Source organism: Solanum stenotomum, chromosome 8 (assembly GCF_019186545.1).
Source record: "Solanum stenotomum isolate F172 chromosome 8, ASM1918654v1, whole genome shotgun sequence".
In the NCBI taxonomy this organism is placed as follows: domain Eukaryota; kingdom Viridiplantae; phylum Streptophyta; class Magnoliopsida; order Solanales; family Solanaceae; genus Solanum; species Solanum stenotomum.
In genome coordinates, this window is record NC_064289.1 from 37,726,550 (window position 1) to 37,747,653 (window position 21,104).

Sequence of the window (21,104 nt, forward strand, 5' to 3'; positions counted from 1 at the left end):
AATTTGTTTCACAAACCCCCCCACCCCTTTAATTACTTGTTTCTGGAAGTAATTTGACTAATTGAATATAATTGTTGGTTAAAGTAAAGTCTAAACCATTTTCCTCGCGGGATCGACCCCAACCTACAAGTTGGGTTCTTTACTTGATAACGATCGCTTATGCTTCTTTAGGGAAGTGTAATTTGAGTGTATCAGGTTTATAGTCAGATGACGAGGTATTGAGTTAGATCCTTCAAAAATAAAAGTCATTCATGAATTGCCATCTCCAAAGAACAAAACTGAGGTTATGAGCCTTCTAGGAAGGTTAAACTACATCAGTAGATTCATTGCTCAACTTGTAACAACTTGCGAGCCTATTTTTAAGTTGTTAAAAAAGAATGCCACAGTCGAATGGACTAAAGAATGTCGAGAAGCTTTTGAAAGAATTAAGAATTACTTATCGAATCCCCCTGTGTTGGTCCATTGATATTATATATGTCAGTACTGGATAATTATTTTGGTTGTGTATTGGGTCAGCATGATGGCACTAGGAAGAAAGAGCAGGCCATTTATTACCTCAGCAAGAAATATACCGTTTATGAATTGAAGTACACCCTTCTTGAAAGAATGTGTTGTGCCATAACTTGGGTAGCACAGAAGTTGAAGCATTATCTTTCATCTTATACTACTTATCGCATTTCTCGTATGAATCTGTTAAAATATATTTTTCAAAAGCCCATGCCCACAGGCAGGCATGCGAAATGGCAAATATTACTCACAGAGTTTGACATTATCTATGTGACGCGGACCGCAATGAAAGCTCAAGCTTTGGCAGATCATTTGGCAGAGAACCCTATTGATGAAGAATATGAACCACTTAAGACCTATTTTCGAGACGAAGAGATATCATGTATCGATGAATTTATTCACGATAAAAATCAAGGATGGAAGTTGTTCTTTGACGATGCCTCTAACAAGAAGGGAGTTGGAATATGAGTTGTTCTTATGTCTGAATCAGGGGAATATTACCCTATAACAGCCCAACTTAGATTCTATTGTACTAATAATATGTCAGGGTATGAAGTTTGCTTTTTGGGTTTGAGGTTAGCTACTGACATGGGCATCCAAGAATTGTTAGTGTTAGGAGATTCAGACTTGCTAGTTCATCAAATTCAAGGAGAATGGCAAACTCGTGACCCAAAGCTCATACCATATCAACATTGTTTACAAGATCTTTGTCAACGATTTGTGTCAATAAAGTTTAGACACATTCCTAGAGTTCACAATGAGATTGTGGATGCATTGGCCACTTTATCTTCGATGGTCCAACATCCTGATAACACTCATATCGATCCTTTATACATACAAATTCGTGATCAACATGGTTGAAGAGGAATTTGATGGTAAACCTTGGTTCCATGATATTAAAACATATCTTCAGTCTGGAGAATGTCTATCGGATGCAACTAGTAATAAAAAAAGAACTATTTGGCGACTAGCTAGCGGGTTTTTCTTAAGCGGAGGCATATTTTATAAGAAAACACCTGATTTGGGTCTTCTAAGATGTGTAAATGCTAAAGAGGCTTCAACAATCATGATTGAAGTACACTCAGGAGTTTGTGGACCTCACATGAATGGATATGTTCTGGCAAAGAAGATACTTCGAGCAAGTTATTATTGGCTCACCATGGAGAGGGATTCCATATGATTTGTTCGTAAATGTCATGAATGTCAAATACACGGTGATTTGATACATTCTCCTCCCTCCGAGTTGCATGCGATGTCTGCTCCATGGCCTTTCGTGGCATGGGGAATGGACGTGATTGGACCAATAGAACCAAAAACATCGAATGGTCATAGGTTCATTCTGGTAGCAATTGATTATTTTACAAAGTGGGTGGAAGCAGTAACTTTCAAGTCGTGACCAAGAAGGTCGTGGTGGATTTCATTCATTTCAACATCATCTGTCGATTCGGTATTCCAAAGGTAATTGTTACCGATAATGCTGCAAATCTCAACAGTCGTTTAATGCAAGAGGTATGCCATCAATTTAAGATTGAACATCGAAATTCAACTCTGTATCACCCACAAGAAAATGGGGCTATAGAAGTTGCTAACAAAATATAAAGAAGATACTTCGTAAAATGGTGCAAGGTTCTCGACAATGGCATGAAAAGTTGCCTTTTGCTCTGTTGGGTTATCTCACTACAGTTCGTACGTCAGTGGGTGCCACCCCCCCTGTTCGCTGGTATATGGGATTGAGGCAGTTATACCTGTAGAGGTTGAGATTCCATCCCTACGGATTGTTGTGGAGGCTGAAATTGATGATGATAAGTGGATCAGAACACGGTTGGAGCAATTAACTTTGATTGATAAGAAGCGATTGACATCAGTATGCCATGGACAATTGTATCAGGAAAGAATGGCACGAGCATACAACATAAAGGTGCGTCCCGGACGTTTCGAAGAGGGTCAATTAGTATTGAGACGCATTTTGCCACACCAGGTCGAAGTCAAAGGCAAATTTTCTCCAAATTAGAAAGGACCATTCATTCTAAAGAAGGTATTATCCAATAGTGCTCTTTACTTAACAGATATAGAAGACAAAATGACAGAAATGGTCATCAATGTTGATGCTGTGAAAAAATATTATATATGATTTGATTTTTCGATATTAGAAACCCTCATGTTTGGACTTGACATTTTGAAGGTTGATGTAATGGAAATTCTTGGTTCTGTGTCTAAGTATTAAGTCGCATATTGCTACCCTCGTTGAGATCTAATTTACTTTTTAGCCCTTCCACTTCCTTGGTTCTTCCAACAAAAAAAACAGTCTAGCCTGAACTACGTTTGACCTAATTCTTATTTTGTCAAGATACGTAGGCAGCCCTGGTGTTGGGGTTCGGTCCAACCAAATAAAAAATTCAAAATTCCACATTGCAAAAGAATGGGGCAAAAGTCGTTTCCTTTTATTTTTGTTTTATTTCTTTCTATCCCGAAGCTAAAGCTAACCCCATCATTTAAAGTCGTATTAACGCTATCATTTCTTTCTTACCTAGTCAAAAAATCGTGTTTCAATCAAAAAAGGACCTTTGGATCAACCTTTGAAATGTCAAGAGTAAGTATGCTAAGGGTACGAACGATGACACCATACTCCTTTCATGAAAAAAAATGAGAGTCTTATTGGTGAAAACCTTAATTGGGCATCACGAGATGAAGGTGAGTTGAGAGAAATAAAAATGAGAGAGTTTTGTTGGTGAAAACCCTAACGGGCACCATAAGGCGAATGTGAGTTGAAGGAATCAAAATGAAAGAGTCTTAGTGGCAAAAATCCTCGTCGACATCATAAGGCGAATAAGGGTTTGAAGCTGATTATGACTTCGTTAAAGGTTGAGACCCCACATAAAATTTGAGGATGGTTGGTGAATAATTGGTGGACAAATCGGGTAATCAATTCGAATTGCATGTCATGATCAGTAGAGTCGGCTACCATACTCAGATAAGCTTTCTTTCTTCCCCTCTCTAAAAGAGATTCTTCTTCGAATAATTTTCTTATATTCTTGTGTAGTATATATTTTTCTTCCACTTTTCATCACTTTGCTTCATATGTCCTTGAGTTGAGTCTGTTTCAAGAAGGCGAGAAAGGATTTCAAGACTTGCTACCAACTTTGGATTTGTACAAGGCAAAGCATCAAGCCAATGAGTTATCAACTGTCAATAAGTTTCGGATTCAGAAGAAGTCCATGATTTAATGAAGGCTAAACAATGAGTGTCGTGAAACAAAGGCAGATATTGGATTAAAGTCCCTCAAGGTAAACAAATTTGGGTGAAAATGCAGTCAATCAATAACGAGCACTGGCCGTTTGGAAATGAGTAGAACATGACAAGTACTTGAGCAATCCTCATCAAAAGGCAGAACTGCAAACCAACCACCACATTTTTAAACTCACAAATTTTCTTTGTTATAGCAGAGGTACAAGTTATTTCAAGATCAAAGATTTGAAAAACCTAGATATTCAATTTAGTCTACAAAGAACAAAATAACAACATTGCAATAAAGGTTTGTGGAGCCCCATTACAGGGAAGTTGGTCAATATATATATCAAAATAACAATTACCTGAGAGATTGAATCAACTTTTCTTGAATATTCCGCTAATAATTTTGATAACACTCACAAAAAAAATAAAAATTATGGTCCATACTAGGGCAAATATTTTGTTTGTATTATTAGTCTACTAAATGTATTAGCAGGACCCTTCTAAATAATGGGACTAGCAGGACCCTACTGGATAATGGGACTAGCAGGATCCTACTGGATAATGGGACTAGCAGGACCCTCCTGGATAATGGGACTAGCAGGACCCTCCTGGATAATGGGACTAGCAGGACCCTCCTGAATAATGGGACTAGCAGGACCCTCCTGAATAATGAGACTAGCAGGACCCTCCTGGATAATAGGACTAGCAGGACCCTTTTGGATAATGGGACACTAGCAGGACCCTCCTGGATAATGGGACTAGCATGACCCTCCTGGATAATGGGACTAGCAGGACCCTCCTGAATAATGGGACTAGCAGGACCCTCCTGGATAATGGGACTAGCAGGACCCTCCTGGATAATGGGATTAGCAGGACCTTCCTGGATAATGGGACTAGACTAATATAATTTAATTTAACCGGTTCATCGTGAGGAATGGAGTTGGTGTAAACACGCATAAGCTCTCTGAAGAGTACATTGCAATAAAGCTCGAGTCGTTCAAAGTCTTGATTCGAAGCTAAGCACCATATTTTATTTCTCTCACAAAATTTTCTTTGATATAAACTGGGGAAATTTTTTTGTGTTATTTCTTTGTTTATTTTAATTTCAGGAATTCATTGATAGAATGGGATCAATCCACATTTCAAGCTCAGGATTTTAGATGGAAACGACTCTAACTTTCAAGCTCAATTTCAATTGAAGAAGCATGAGCTCATTCTAAAAAACACAATCAATATCCAAGTACGAGTAAAAAAGGAACCTACCCGGAGAAAGGTGTTTACCTTTGAACTCATTTGGGATGAAAATCAATATCTCATAACTCAAGAAGCATGAAAACTCAAGTCAAGGTTCAAGAGAAGCTACATAGATAGGATCATGTACTTGTATTTCCTTTAAATTTTTTGTCTTTTATATTTATGTAACAATAGGAGTCGCGAACTGGAGCCTCGAGGGAACCTCACTTGACTTCCAACTTATCTCCTTGAACTACATGTGACCTGATTTCCTTAAAACCCGGGATATGTGGGATGTCCAAAACTAGGACTCGGTCGCATATTTTTCTATTCGAATAAGAGTCTGGTCAAAACTTGTCATGTTTTCTACTTCTTTGTCTGAAAACTCTTCGTGTTTCCAGTCAAGAGGGGCAAACTGTAGACACGATTTTTGACCGAACTTAAAATTTTACACCATTTTTAGAGCTGAAATATTTTTATAAATATAAATTAAATATTTTAACTTTTCTCTTATTTTATTAAGTTTATTTTAAAAGATTTGAAAACAACAAAAATAGAATCACTTTTTAAGGTAAGTTTTATTTTCAATTGTTTAAAAAGAAATGAAAGATTACAAAAAATCTGTATTATTTTAAAATTAAGTTTTTATAAATAAGCTAGTATTATTTTTTTTAAAAAAATTATAGTTGTTTGACATTTTCTTAGATTTTTATTAATTTTAAATAATTAGTTGATATGTTATTATAATTTATTATTTATAATTAATTATTATTCTTTTAAAAGTATAATAAAACTAAAACTAAAATTAAAATAACCTAAATAATCTAACGAACCTATCAAAACATACTACACGTAGGAAAACAAGAAAAGGAAAAAAAAAACAATCAGCAAAATTATACACCCTACACTCCCACTTCCTCGCAACTTTCCCACTAACCCCACTTCTTTACAACTCTCACACTCCCCACTTCACATGACCCCTGCAAAACCCACCACCCCACGCCTATATATACACACACTACAAAACAAAAAAGAACACACACAGAGATGCACAAAACCAAAGAAAAGGAAAAAAAATTCAGCAATAGACTTCCATCTGCACGCGAACACAACATACATATTCGTCCTCTTATTATACATTTTTTTACTCACGAACAAATATTGAATTTGAGGTTTTTCTTGCAATTTCGGATTCATGGCTCTTTAAAGTTAATTTTCAACTATTAACTTTGGAAATCAGTAGATCGCAACAGTTTGTTTTTGGGGAAATTAATTTTCGCAAAGAGGTAACTTTCAACTCCCCTTATAGTTGAAGATGGGTTTGAATAAATAATATAGTGTCAATTGTATTCCTTTGTCGTGGTTTTGTTTTTAGTTAGCTTATAATTGTGTATGTTCATTTAATATAATAATAATAATTATTATTATTATTATTATTGAAAAGTTATTCTTGTGTTGTTATATTCCTCCGAGTGAATTTTTTTTGAGGCATGTTTTATTTTTTTATTGTTTTGTGTCGAACAAATGTTACGTAATAATGATGGATAACGGAGTAGTTTTTTTTTCTGCATGTGCAACAGTACTTCAAGTGGTTTAAGGTTTTATTGTTTACCATTTGCATATAGTTCATTAAAAAGATAATGATGGACAAATTACCTATAATGTTTGAGAATAATAATAAAATTGATACATTAAGTGGTACTGAGATATCATTATTTGTGGGTATGCTTTCCAACTTGTATTTTTGTGTACATTTTTACTATCATTTCTTTTGTTCTTTTGATTTATTTTTTCTCTTTTGCTTGATTTAGATTTAGCTATAGGATAATATACATATATATAATAAGGATTAAGAAAAAATAAAAAATGGGAAGAATCATGTTCCTTGCTTAAATACGAAACTTTCATAAATACTTAATGTTTAGGTAAAACAAGTGTTTTAATTTATTAGTCTCCATTTTATTTTTATTTCTTTTTACCTTACTTGTGAAGCATAATAGTAGATTTAAGAATTTCACAGGAGAGTATTCTAAATTAAATGACCACCAGTAAGCCTTTTTTTCTTTTTGAGCTTCTTTAATGAGATTTGTTTATTCTTATTTTGTTTATATTATTTATTCTTACTTTTAACAAAAAATAATGGCTAAAAAATAATAGTTGAGAATCGAATTTCATGTATCTTCCGATGAGGTTTTCAGCCATGTACTTTACTATTTTATTTTTGGTTCTTTGCATACTTGACCACGATAATTTGTTTTGCTTAAATTTTTGGTGGAAGTTTTGATTTAAATTTAAAGATTTATGAACAAAGGTGATTCTCTGCATGAATTTGCAAATGACCGTAAACAAATAAATATTATATATATATATAAAGGAATTAACAGATTACTTAAAAGCAAAAAAAAAAAATTAAAAAAATGAAAACAAAAGAAAAAAAACGTGTAGCAAAGAAATAAAAATAAAAAAGGGAAATTTTCTTTGAAATAACATTTGTCTCACTTTATTTAGAACTTTTTTTTCCCCTAAAAAAATAATAATCTTAAACATAAAATTTTATTTTCTATTTTAAATCTAAAAAAATACACTCCTAAAATAACTTGAACTCTAAAAATCTCTTTCCCACACAAATTCTAATTCCTAGAAACAAGATATCTATATATATATATATTCTACCCATATTAACATTGAAAAAACAAAAATACAAATACACGATAAAAAAGCAAAAAAAAATAAAATACAGGAGTTTCAAGTTTAAAAATTCGTAAAGGTCCATTTCTTAACTTTATTCTATTTTGTCTTGAGTAAATTTATGTCTTTGTACGTATTTTTATTAATGGGTAGTTATAAAATAAATCAAAGAATAAGGGTAAAATTTTTTTTTTATTATTATTAAGTAATACAATATCCTAAAATTAAGTCAGGCCATTTTAAAGTCAATAAAGCGATCGTGCTAGAACCACGGGACTCGAGGGGTGCCTGACACCTTCCCCTCGGTCAACAGAATTCCTTATCCGAATCTCTAATTCGCAGACCAATAAAAATAGAGTCAAATTTTCTTTTGATTAGGGATTTAAATAAGGTGACTTGGAACACCAAAACTCAATTCCAAGTGGTGACTCTGAATAATAAAACAATCCCTGTTCGAAACGTCACTTTAATTGGAAACACTCTATTCTTCAAAAAACATTAATTTTGAGGGGAAAATAGGGGTGTGACACTCACTCACCAAAAAGAGATGTCCTTGCTTTCCAAGGCAAATACCTTAAACTTCTAGCTTAGATGAATTCACTAGCTATGTAACTTAAGATAATCCTATGAAGGAATGTAGTTAGGGACAAGGAGATTGGTACTAGCCACTTTGCCTCTACTAGTGGGAAAGTCTGCATCTCAATATCATCTAAGTGATAAATAAAATCCCAACGGAATTAGTCATAAACATAAGCATATCATCGTACATGGAAAAATACAATTAAATTACTAATCCGAGCTTAAATCATCATAGAGTAGCTCCTTAAATCATGTGTGAGGAAACCTTTCACCAAATTATGATTCCTTAACATGAGAAAACCCTTCACCATTTCATTGATTCTCATCTTAAATCAACCTAGATCATAAACCATTCCTTTTCATAAACCATGCACAATTTTAATGAAAACATCTTTCATAGATTCATAGCTTCTTCAAATATTCATGTCTTTCAGAGTTCATAGTCAAATCGTGGAAATTACATGGTTTCATGTGAAATCAATGGAAAAATATGTAATTGAGTCAAAACAATCATAATAAGATCAGAATTAAATAATTGAATCAATACAATTAGAACTTATGAAGAATTGAATGAAAAACCTATTCAATTTGATGAAATTTAATTTGGAGAATTGAGAAATCTTTAGGGCTCAATAGGTGAATGGAACACATTGAGGAAACCCTACATACCTTGCTATTTAATTGCCCAAAGCAATGCTGAAAAATGGGAGACTTGATTTGAAAACTCTAGCTTCTTCTTCTTTGATCTTGAGAGAGATTTTTCAAGAAAACCTTGGAGGGGATTTGAGGTTTTGAGTGAATGAGAGAGTTGGGGAAATTTTTAGGGTAGAAGGGTAGTTATAGGACTTAGAAATAGGGGTAAAACAACATAATATAGGTATTAGATTCGTAGCCCGTAATAAATAACTGCCAAGCACTCCCACGAGTTGGACCTGCGATTCATCAAACTTTGTACAGCCCGTACTAGTCAACTGAAGAACCAAGTTCCGAACCCATATTTCTTCTTTACCCACGAGACCTTCTGATGTCCGGTCAAACATGGTATGGTTTGTAGACCCCTTCCGTAGAATACAAGTCCAAGTCTAATATTTTCTATGTCTAGAATACTCCTACGAAACCCACTTACAACTCATCTGAATTCCTATGACTCGTCCTATTCATTTATAGGTCAAACTTCAAAAACTTCAAATTCTAAGAACTCAACCTCATCCCTATGAGTTCCATGTACGACCCAGAGAAACTCCTACGAACCATAGACAGGTCTCGTAGGTCACAACTAGTAACAAAAACATGAAGGCTTGGGATTGTTCCTTGTCTTGTATTTCAATTGATTACCATTTCTTCTCTTGTTGTAGGCTTTATTCTCTAGTTTTTGACTTCTACTTTGTAGTCCTTTGCTTGTGGCTCTAAGTTAAGGGTTAGGCTTACCTAGTGGTGGGGTATAGTAGGTGCCATCATGACTTAAGAAATTGGGTCGTGAAAATTTGATATCAGAGGTCTAGGTTGCTCGACATCGTGGTATGAGGGAAAATGCATAGTAGTGTCCTACGGATCACTGAAGAGACATGTATCCAATCTTCGCGAGGCTATAGGGAATTCTTAGGAGATTCTATTTTTGACTATATATCATGTGATTTTACTTCAATTAACCTCTTAATCTGCTTCCTTTGAATCTATTCTCTCTTAGTTTTATAGTATGAAGTATTCGTTGGACATGGATGGAGCATCAGCACATTCCACCAGATTTAAGCATGTGATTAAGCTTGAAGGCCGTAGTCGGGCATGTACCTTGAGGTTAGAGTCCTTTTTCAGCATTCAGAGAGTCTGGGGGCTGCCCAGGCTTTGACTAGGTCTTTGTCTACCTAATTCCTCGATATTTAGTGTTGAGAGGTCTGAGCTCCACTAAGGGTACACCTTATATAGGTGTAGTTGTTGGTGCAACGGGTGCTGCCCACTAGGGTGTCATCCACTTTTGACTATGTGTTGGGGTTTTTAGAATGGGGTGCACATAACCTCACATTGTCCTCTTCAAATAAGGACTTTAGTTAGGGGTTCATTAGAGGGATGGATTTGCTATTCCAGTTGGCATTGGAGCATCTAATATCAATAGGGTATACCTTTCCCCAAGTTGACAGTCATGTGAGAGTTGTGGAGCTGGTGTGCCTTGAGACTTACAGGGAGAGCGATAAGAGGCCACACCTTCAGTACATCAGTGACATCATTCTAATTCAAAGTAAATATTAGTTCAGCAAGAGACATATTTCTTCTTGACCTATCAAGGCTATTGAGGTAGCATCTCAGGTCCCAAAGGGTTCTGAGGTAGGTCATGGTGTCGACGGCAGACATAGTCAAGACTAGACTTATTTTGGACCTTTAAGTGTTGTTTCTCATGTTAATCCAGTTGGGTCTTCGCAGCCAGTTGCTCTCAATGATGGTGTCTATGGGTGTTGTAAGATTGGCTACTATTTTATAGGTTGTTGCAATATCCTAATTTATTTGACTAGGGTTGGTTTAATGTGGCAGAGGTATACATGGAAGATCACCACGTTCTTCATATCGGGCATCATGCTATAGAGGTTGTTATAATTATGAAGGGTGTGACCACCTGTCTAAAGAGTGTCGCGGGTGGGAGTTTCCTTTATAAGAATCACAAATATCTAATACTTACCAGGCTAGGGTGGTCGGACTTGGTTATACCTATGGGGAGTTTTGTAATCAGCCTACAACTTGTCCCACACTGAACCTTAATGAGAGGTATTCAGTTAGATCAATCTCATGGGTTGTTGGCATCGTCGATCATATGTGTTACCTTTACTGTTGTTGGTTCTACATTTGATATTCAGGTTAAGGTTGGGCATGATCCATTCTATGCTTCTATAGGTCGGCCATAGGTCAAGGCTCGAGGTATCCCTTATTTAGATGCAATTTTGTGGCTTTACCACCTTTGCTGTTATTTTGTGTGATTTGGGGCTTTTGTTCCCATTATGGTTTTATTGCTTCCTATCTTGTGTTGGCTTATTATGGTAGCTTGATTTGGGAATTGTGTTTATGTTTTTCCTTTTGTAGTTGATTTCATTAGTAGTGGATCGACTAGGTTGTGTCTCTTCAATTAAGAGTAATGATTGGGTAACTCCCAGTGCCTTTGCCTTGATAGTCCTATTGTGCTTATGGCCTCGGAAATTGGTGGTTTCCCTTTTTGCAACCCTTGTTCTGTGTTTTTGTTGTGATGTCGACCCTTTTTTGTTAGATTGATTGACTATAATTGCCTACTGTGAGATTTGTGTGGTTTTGGGACTATTTGGCATAGGAGGTTAGCTTAGTTGTGTGTCATCCTTTTGGGTAGTAGTTGGGAGATTGCTAATTCTTGGGAGTTATATGTTGGGTTGTTGCCCTTCTTTAGTTGTTGTAGTCCTTTTTGGTTTCTTTCTCTCTTTGCCTTAGTCTCTTCTCAATTACGGAGTTGTGTTTTCACTCGTTTGGCCCCTTTTTGATTCGTCCTCTTCTAATGGTCTTGAAGGTTGGTTATCGCTAACCAGAATTGGGAGGTGTGACTCTTTATGATTCTTTGTTGTGCCTTGTTTTTGTTAGTATTGGTTTCATGCTGTAAAGTTGATAACTCTCGAGGTTGGTGTATGATTTAGAATCGAAATATTAGTGTTCATCAGTGGGTTCAGGCTTTAGTTTTGATAGGAAATGGAAATTGCTAAAAAGGTTCTTATCAAAGACAGGGTTAAAGTAATTCATGGACTCAATGAGTTTGCTCTATTTCATGATGCAGGGTTGGCTTTTCTCATGCCTATCCACTTGTGTGATTTATGATAAGAGTTGGTACCCTTAGGCCATTATTGGCCAACTGACTATGTTGATATGCCGTCTCTCCACTTGGCTCCCCTTAGACTAGGTGGTTGGTTCAGATTTGTAGTGGCAGAGTAGCTTGTGGACTTATGGTTTCAGGTTTTTAGAAGTTCATTTGCTTGAAGTAGGTCCTTAGAGTCAGGCTCAGTGCAGAGTTGTCATTCATAGGATTCTCATCCTTTGAATTAGCATGGTTAGGTTCAAAAGGTTGTGTTTCAGCTGGCTATGTTGGCTTACAGAGCCAAAGGTGGATTTTTGGCCTTACCTTGGGCTGAGTTCCTTGTTTTGGTGATTGTTTTTCCCTAACATTCAGGTGGAGCTTGTTGTACTTCTGAGGGTTATGTTGTGTGGGCTGGAAGATGAGATTCAAGAGGTACAGGTGATGTTCAGGATGGCTAAGCACGACAGGACACTCTTGATGATTAGAAGTGGTTAGATGTGAATTATAAGTTTAGTTTTTCTATTTAGGAGTTGGGTTGCATCTTCCATGGTCGTGTAGTAACCTTATTAGGTGGTTTTGGTATGGTGTTGGTCTTCTTAGGTGAATCTGGTTCTTTCATTCATGTTCGGTTCCATTGGGCAGAAGTTGGAGCCCAAAATGGATTTGGAGGAGCTTTTGGAGTTTCACACTAAATTTTAGGATTATCCCCTTAACTTGAGCTTTGTGATGGCATTGTTCGATCCCAGAGGGCGTCTGAGGGTATGGCGGAGAATGCAGACCCAATATCCTTGTATTTTTGTGCCTTTAGGTTATGTCTATACTTCTACTTTTGTAGACAATAGCCCATTTAGTAGTGCATATTGTAATGATCCTTCGGGTCATTTTCTTTATTTTTTTATCTTTTCAACATTTAGAGCTTTCATGTAGCAATCCCAACTAATTTATGACTTGTTTGGGCTGACAGTTCAGTCACCAGGTCTTCATTTGGACTTTTTGCAAGTTTCTATGGTTTGCAGCCTTTGAAACTTGAATAGTTGACTTAAGTCAAAAGTATAGGAAGAAAGCCTCAGAATGCAATTCTGGCAGGTTCATTAGCTCCGAAAGGGACTTTTTAGGCTAGGGGCGTGGTTGGTTCGGGACCCCGAGACTTCTGTTATGAGTTTGTGACTTTAGTCATTTTAACTTTGAAGCTTAAGCAAAGGTTTGAATTCGGTCAACATTCTGGGTAAGCCTATCCAGATGAGAATTCCATCAGCACGGTAAGCTCTGAAATGTCAAGTTTGGTCTAGAATAACTTTTTGTGCAGTTCCTGAGGCTTTCGATCTTATTTTGAACGCTGTGGAATTTGGCTAAAAATGGAACTTTGGTGTGGGACCCACTTTTCATCGAGACGACCTTTGATGGATGTTTTGATAGTCCCGTTGATTTTGGAATGTCAAATTTAGTATGGTAGCATATCTGGTTTATGTATATCAGGCCTCGAATGAATTTTGGGGGCCTGTTTGTAGACTTTTTAAAAAATAGCAACATCTAATGTTGCTGGTGCAAACTTTTAGTGACCAGAATTCAGTCTTTCAGCTACCGGAAATAGTTTTTAGAAACTAGAATCTCTGCTATTTAAATAAGGAAATATCAGTTTAATCCCTTATTTTCAAAATATTTTATCTCAAGCCAGAAAGCCCCGTTTTGGGTGACTCAAGTTGTGTTTCCTCTGGAATTGGCGTGGCTACGTATGGGGCTGATCGGGGAAGCATGGAAGTCGGCGTATTGAGGTAATTTCTACCCTGAAAGAGGCTTACCTAGTCCTTTAATGGTATTTTTCTTGTGTTTTGTTGCATTGATTGTTTTAGCCCTTTTCCAAGTTTGGATTTTGTGCATTTTTGGGGCACAAGTTCCTTGGGCTATTTAGGACCTTTTGACGAGTCAATTTAGGGATTCCCGATGCGAGTTACACTTTACTATTTTGACTCGATTTTTGGATTCGTCTCAAAATATTGCAAATTTGATGTCTAAACATTCGTAATGACGTGGTGATCTATAATTTTATAGCGTGGAGGAGTTTCAGACATGGATAGGTCATGTACGGTGGATTTAGAGCACTGGTGATCGGCTTTGAGGTAGGCTTCGGTCTACTTTCTTGATTGTTCTTCTTAGATAATGTCTAGTATAGATTTCATGTAATTTTGGATGGTATTTGCCGGGTATTTAACTTTCCTCTTATTATTCAATATTTTCTTAATTATGTACGAGCCTTGGGCTTAGTGTCGGTGTTGGGATACTTTGTTTAGGCTTTTGGCTTCTCTTGTGGTGTAGATGATTTTGTTTATCCTTTTTAGGATTGGTACTTTGTGTCCTTAAACTAGGTTGGACCTTAGATGCTTTAGATTGTGTTTTACCTCCCTCGTAGTTATAATTTTATCCTTTTAGGTCTTGTATGGGTTTTTTTCTAGGTGTTGGTGTTTGTGACCTTGGTGGCTCATCGAGCTATGGGTTGGTCCTAGCTATGCTGAGTCAGGGAATAGAGAGGTATGGTTGGGGTAGGGTGTCGTCTCTTTAGTTGGTCCCCCTTTTAATTGATTTGAGACCTCTTCTTTTGTACCTTCGCTTGTTGTTTAGCTGTAGATCTGTTATAACCTTATTTAGTTTTGTTATATTGTTCGGCCCTAGGCTCTATGTGAGGACCAGTTGGATCCCAGGTAGTACTCTCCGAATTATGTAGCATGATATGCTTTTCCTTATATTTATTTGAATTAGAGTACCTTGTTTGAAGCCTAGTGATGGCATGAATTACATTGTTTGTTCACTCTCATAGGTTAATTGGTACGATCTCGATTCATTCATTGGCATATTTATCATTCATGATAAAATATTGTTTTACTCGACTTTTAGTCTAAACTGGTTTTAATGAGAGTCGAACCACCTAGACTACTTCATTTATCGGCTTTTGATAACAAGAGGTGTCCCAAATGTGCTTCTTTTTTACTTGAGATATTAGAGGCATTAGGGATGCACTTAGTTCTTACATGACTAGTCGGTGTGTCGACGCCCTTTCTTGCATGATTTTGGCTACTTTGAAATCCTCTTTGGAGTCAACATGCCCCTGGGTCACTCTTACTAGTTGGGCGGCTTATGCCCTAGGAGTTCACTGTTTGGTTGGGCGGCTTTGATGTACTGTGATCCTCTGCAGAGTCGATACGCCCCTGGGTCACTCTTACTAGCTAGACTAGAAGTGTACTTACTAAAGAAAAGAGGAAAAAAGAGTACAGGGATATTTACCTATTTAACTATTTAGCCTTAGAGAAAGGTGACTTGGTAAGACCAGAATCTAGAATAGAGATTGGATGAAGAATTGTTTTTCTATAGTGGGAATTGCGCCACCTTTTCATTTAGCAACTACCACCCCGTTTAATAGGAATAGGATTCACTTACCGACCAGTTGGGCGGCTTGGAATGATTTGTCACTCCTGCTAGCTTTACTGGGAGTTAACTGTGGTCGTGTTTACTTGGGCAGGGAATGTGATTTTCACTTCTTGGGTTCAGATTCGTAGCACTTCTTTGATGGCCCTATTGCATCTTTGTATTCATATGTATTGTATATCACCAATATACTTGTTTGTTGATTGTACCCTTTGGTTTATGGGGCTAGTTGGGTTATGTTTGTTGTTTGTACCTTCCAAGTTCATGGGGTCCGACTAGGTTATTGTTTGACTATATTTTGTTCTATGTTTTTTTTTTCTTGTTAGTTGATAGGTTTTAACTTTAGAATTGTGGTTGTGGGTCCTCATGCCCCTAGTAGTTGACTTGGTATCTTAGTTAATTACAAACAAGTTGTTGTCTCGTGTTCCAAGTATGTTCTTGACTCAGCTTCTAACCCCTTATATCCTATTTCTACATCTTATTGTCTATCTACTTTAGTCTCTCCTATTTAGTAACTTGTCCTATGCTCTTCTTATTACTAGTTATTTATGTTTGTGTTATCTTTTGAGATTAGTCGGTTGTTGCCTACTTTATACCGTTTTTAATATTCATACTACACTTCTGCCCACTACAGATTACATTTTGAGTTATCACTACTAATTTGGAGTCGTGCAAAGCAGCTAGGAGTTTTAGAGACTAAGGTGAGCTCCTGGCGTTCGAAACTACCTGTTTTTGTCTGTTTTGTCTAGGCTTAGTCTTTATATTGTATTTAGAGGCAGCCTATACTTATCTTGTATTTGTAAAAGCCTTGTACTGTTATTTTAAATTAGATGGTCAACTACCGACTGATGCCATGTCTTGGGATGGTTCCTTGTTTTGTATTTCAACTGATTACATTTTCTTCTCTTCTTGTAAGCTTTATGCGCTTGTTGTTGACTGCCGCTTTGTAGCATGTTGCTTATGGCTCCGACCTAAGGGTTAGGCTTACCTACTTGTAGGGTGTAGTAGGTGTCCTCATGACCTGAGAAATTGGGTCGTGAGATTTTCTTATGACTATGAGATTTTATGGATGATTTGATATTTACTAGATTCTTACCATTTCAATGAATATGAATATGATAATGATTATGCATGTTTTCTGTTGGGATTTTAGTTAGCACCAAGTTGAACTAGTGGCCGTTATCCAAGTCCAGAACTACATGCCCCGTAATTTATGTTCCGATTTTACTTTAGCTAGTGGATCCATCTAAGCTCATGATTATGGTCCTTACCTTGGCCAGTAGGACACTCTTATTTCGGTGTGGGAGAAGTACATTGAACTCCACGTTATAGCTTTCATGGTTTATGTCGATTTATGGTATCTCCCACAAAAGAGTATGATTTCTACTTATGGCATGATTTTCATAGTATTGCATTGACCTTGGACTATATTTTATGAACTCAGCTTATCTGATTATTTCATGTTTTATGTTGTCATGCATTCTCATATTTTCAGACTTTCATGCTCTTATACTATGTTTAGGCATATTTCCCTATATTCAGTACATTCCGAGTACTGACCACATACAACTCTTTTGCCTATATTGTTTTATAATATAAGTTCTTACGCACATCACTCAGGCCGCAGTTAGTATTGGATCCTATGAGCTTTGTTTATGTTTGGTGAGTCTTCATGGTTCAGGGACATGGAAACACGTATGCTTTTATGTCATTTCAGACTCATTTCAGTTTTCCTATATTTCAAGTGAGCTAGGGCTTGTCCTAGTCACTTTTATGTAGTAGAGGCTTGTTGTCAAACATAATATTTTCCACATTATGGTCTTTGTACTCTGATTCAGTATTATGTTGAGATTACCATTTGAGACTTCGATTATTGTTATCTCTTTATCTCAGTTATGTATGCTTTTTTAATGCCATGTTATGCCATGTGGTTCACTTGGAGTCTCTCAGGATTCGAAGTACCGTGTCACGTCTAAGGGGATTCTTGGGTCATGATAGAAAATAACTAGGAAGGTCATAAGTATTCAATGAAATCATCCAAGTGAATCCAAGTTACATCTAACATCACTTGATACCTGTAGCGTTGCTTGTTTATTTTCGAATGAAGGGATGGAGCTTGATGAAGCGATAGAAACCTAGAGTAGAAGTCTATTACGTTTTGTCAGGCCCCTTTGATATCTTATTAATCAAGTGTTAGTGCCCCTTTAGAGTAAGATGGTCATGATGACGGTAACAAGCAGAGGAGGATCTTTATTGTGGTCCATGGATTCACGTGAACCCAACAATTTTTACCAAGAGACTATGTATTTGTATCAGTAATTTCACTAATTAGAAATTCTTTGACGTATGGGGTGTTTTAAGGATCCCACATTAGTTGAAGAAGTTTCAGATTCATTTTGATTCAAGGACAATTTTTTGACATGGTATTGGCGAAGAGAAGTCCTATTTCAAGACTTTTTGCCACCTATTATCCAAAAGAACTTTCATGTGCCTTTAAATGAGATGATCATACATTTAGGACACTCTTCTTTATTAAACTTTTTACCTCTTCAATTGGAAATTCTTTAACATTTCAGTTTTTTTTTTTTTTATGAAAAATTGGACATAATTAATATATTTGTTTTAACATTTGAAGAAAGACAACTAACACTTAAGATGACAATCTAAAAAAGATTCCACTATTCCCTTTAACTTAAACTACACTAATTGCCTATTCGAGTAGGTCTAAACTCATTCCCTTTAACTTACACAGCAGGAGCTTTGACAACCATGCTCTGCGCCTTGGCTTTCTTTCTTTTCATCCTGTATGATTTTCCAAGTAATGTTAATAGCAAGAAAAGAAACATGATAAACTAAAAGCATTGGAAATTAGTGAACCCAGTCTAAGGAAACTATTTGTAGTATATATGTCTGTCCTCCCTGTCGACACTGATTTTATAAATTTTCTTGATGGTCTTCAAAGTATTCTCAGTTACGTATATTCCTGCCATATCTCTCCTTCCTATTACGCTTCCTCTCGAACGAAAATGTTGAGTCCATTTAACTTTATCAAAAAGTTTGTGTGGCACTTAATTACCTACTGAACCGAAAGATCTGCACAGAGACAAAGCACAGATAGTTTTTCCTTTAATTGATGAACAGCCATGAAGTCAGAACAATTCATTTCCTTACAAACGCAAATTGAAAGATAAAAGGAAAAGGATAAGAAATCAGAGAACAAAGGCATCTAGGATCATAAAAGCTCAAGGGAACCTAATGGAGTCAGGTATGTTTTCTTGATCAAGTTCTGAGTATGTGCACAAACAGAGAAAATCATGTGGTTCCACAATAAAGAATGTAATGTTTACAGATTATGATTACAGTATATGAATATTTAACTTCTTACAAGACAAGCCTGAATCTTAGTTTACCCTCTTTACCTTCATATAATATATTATTATATTATATTATATTATATTATATATATTACTAAAAGTGAGAAGCTCAAAGTGCAGAGTTGGATTACTATTTTACCCCTATACTAAATCAAATATTTATAAATTATCTAATTAATCAAATAAATGGTGTTGTAAATTTTAATAATCATCATAAAAAATAAAACAATAATCTATTAAATGTTTGTTTAAGTTGTGCATTGAATTAGATAAGAGCATTCTTTTATCTTCCGTGGTTATTGTAAGCAACCGAATGTGTGCAAAATTATATTCTTTTCATATTTCAATTCAATTTGTTTTGCGGTAAATGTGTAGATTATTTCAACATAAGCCTTTTCATCTCCTCACTTTAGTTTAAGCTAAAGAGTTCCATGTGTTCAGTGAACTTTTGGTTTTCCATGTCAACATAATTTTTCCATACATTTGCACCAATGATTCACTGATCCAGTAAAAAAAATTGTTATCAAATTTAATTACTTATGAATTATCTATTTATTAGTTTTTCAAATAAATTCTTATTATTGGTGAGCTTATATAAGTGGATATAAAATACAATGATACTTATAACCATCAACATCAAAAGAAACAGTAGATGAAACTGAAACAGTAGATGAGACTGCAATTTACCAAGTAAGTTTATTTTCCTTTGTTAGTTACAAAAAATTTGTTAATGGAATTCAATAAGTTAACTAAATTAGCAATAAATAAAATGTGAAAGGTGTGTAGAAAAAGACAAGTTTCTAGAGTTACTAAAGGAAATTTAGTGGCTTCTCCCCAACCTCCTCTTTCATTTCCGCTTAAGCTTCTCCGGTTTGTGGGATTAATTGATTGGATACCCGAGAGCCATAATCTTTTCTAGGAACAGCTTCTTCAACGATAGGCATAAAGGCATGATTAAATCCACAAATCTCACTGCACTGACCATAGTAAACTCCTTCTCGTTGTACCAAAATAGAGGTCTGATTTAAACGACCCGGTACAGCATCACATTTGACACCTAAGGAAGGTACAACCCAATTATGAGGTACATCAGCAGATGTTACAATAAAACGTATATGGCTCTTTGCTGGTAAAACCACTCTATTGTCAACTTCTAATAAACGTGATTGACCTGATTCTAGATCATCTTCTGGAATCGTATAACTATCAAACCTGAGTGACTATTCATCGAAATTGTTATAGTCCGAATACTCATAAGGGAGGGTAGACGCCCGCCTCCCCCTAAACTATACTTGCAAGTTTCCCCGCAAAAAGCTCTCCATGCCTATTCTTAGAAAGAACACTATTTTTCTTTAGTTAGATAGTTCTCCCGACCGTAAGACCCTTTATGAGTAAGGTTAATCGAAGGCCGGGGAAAGTTTATTGGCAAGAGGGAACCATTTCTCACTCAGCCCTACCTACCTTATGTATTTGAGGGAGAGGCTCAAACATCCATCCCATTCGCGCTTCGCCCGCACTATCCATCCGCGCGTTGGTAGGTAGGGGCTTATCTATGTGATTCGCTACGCTTGTCTGCGCCTATCGGCTGATTCTATTGCCTGCCGGTTAGCAAAACTTTTCCGTTAGTACGAATCGCTATGCTTCGCCTCTTTCTATATGATAATATGCATCTTGGTTGATGTGCTCCCTGCGGGTAACAGTGGTGGAGCCAGAATTTTCAATAAGGGGGTTCAAAATTTGAAGAAATAGACACACGAAGTAGCCGAAGGGGGTTCAACATCTATTGTATATATCTAAAAAATTATTTTAACCATGTAAAAGCAATATGAATTTCCGCTAAATGGGGTTTGGATGAACCCCCTAGTGATAAGGTCGTGGCTCCGCCACTGGCAGGTAATAGCAAGTGAGTGAATAACGAATGATCCTCCAAACTCAAAGAGTGATTGAGTCCGACTTAAGAGAGTGAGTGAAAGGCGTGGCAAGAGAGTGAGTTCGACTCGTGAACGATCAGCAAGTGAAAGATCGATCCTTTTGCACCAATACTATTGTGAGACTAGTACTTGGCGGCTCACGAGCAACATATAGACTAAGGTTTCCCCCTCGCTCTTTTTTGAAGGCCCTTTCAATTCTCTTTCTAGTATGCTTCCTCCATAAGAACACTGAACGCCTAGCTTCGCAGAGCAGCTCTCTCCGCAGCCCACAACATAGTGTGGAATCTGGATCCTTTCATCATCCAACATACGGCTGGTTGGGAATGTTTTTCATAGATTGCCCTTATT

At 36.4% G+C, this 21,104-nt stretch overlaps 1 protein-coding gene across 1 annotated transcript; it reads right to left on the reverse strand.

Moving 5' to 3' along the window:
* Positions 1-19,682: 19,682 nt before the first annotated feature.
* On the reverse strand, positions 19,683-20,349 carry LOC125873763 (cytochrome c oxidase subunit 2-like). Its single transcript, XM_049554624.1, has 2 exons — positions 20,287-20,349; positions 19,683-20,045 (listed from the first exon to the last, which is right to left on the reverse strand). The coding sequence occupies exons 1-2, from the start codon at positions 20,347-20,349 to the stop codon at positions 19,683-19,685; spliced, it is 426 nt and encodes a 141-aa protein (XP_049410581.1).
* Positions 20,350-21,104: the final 755 nt, after the last annotated feature.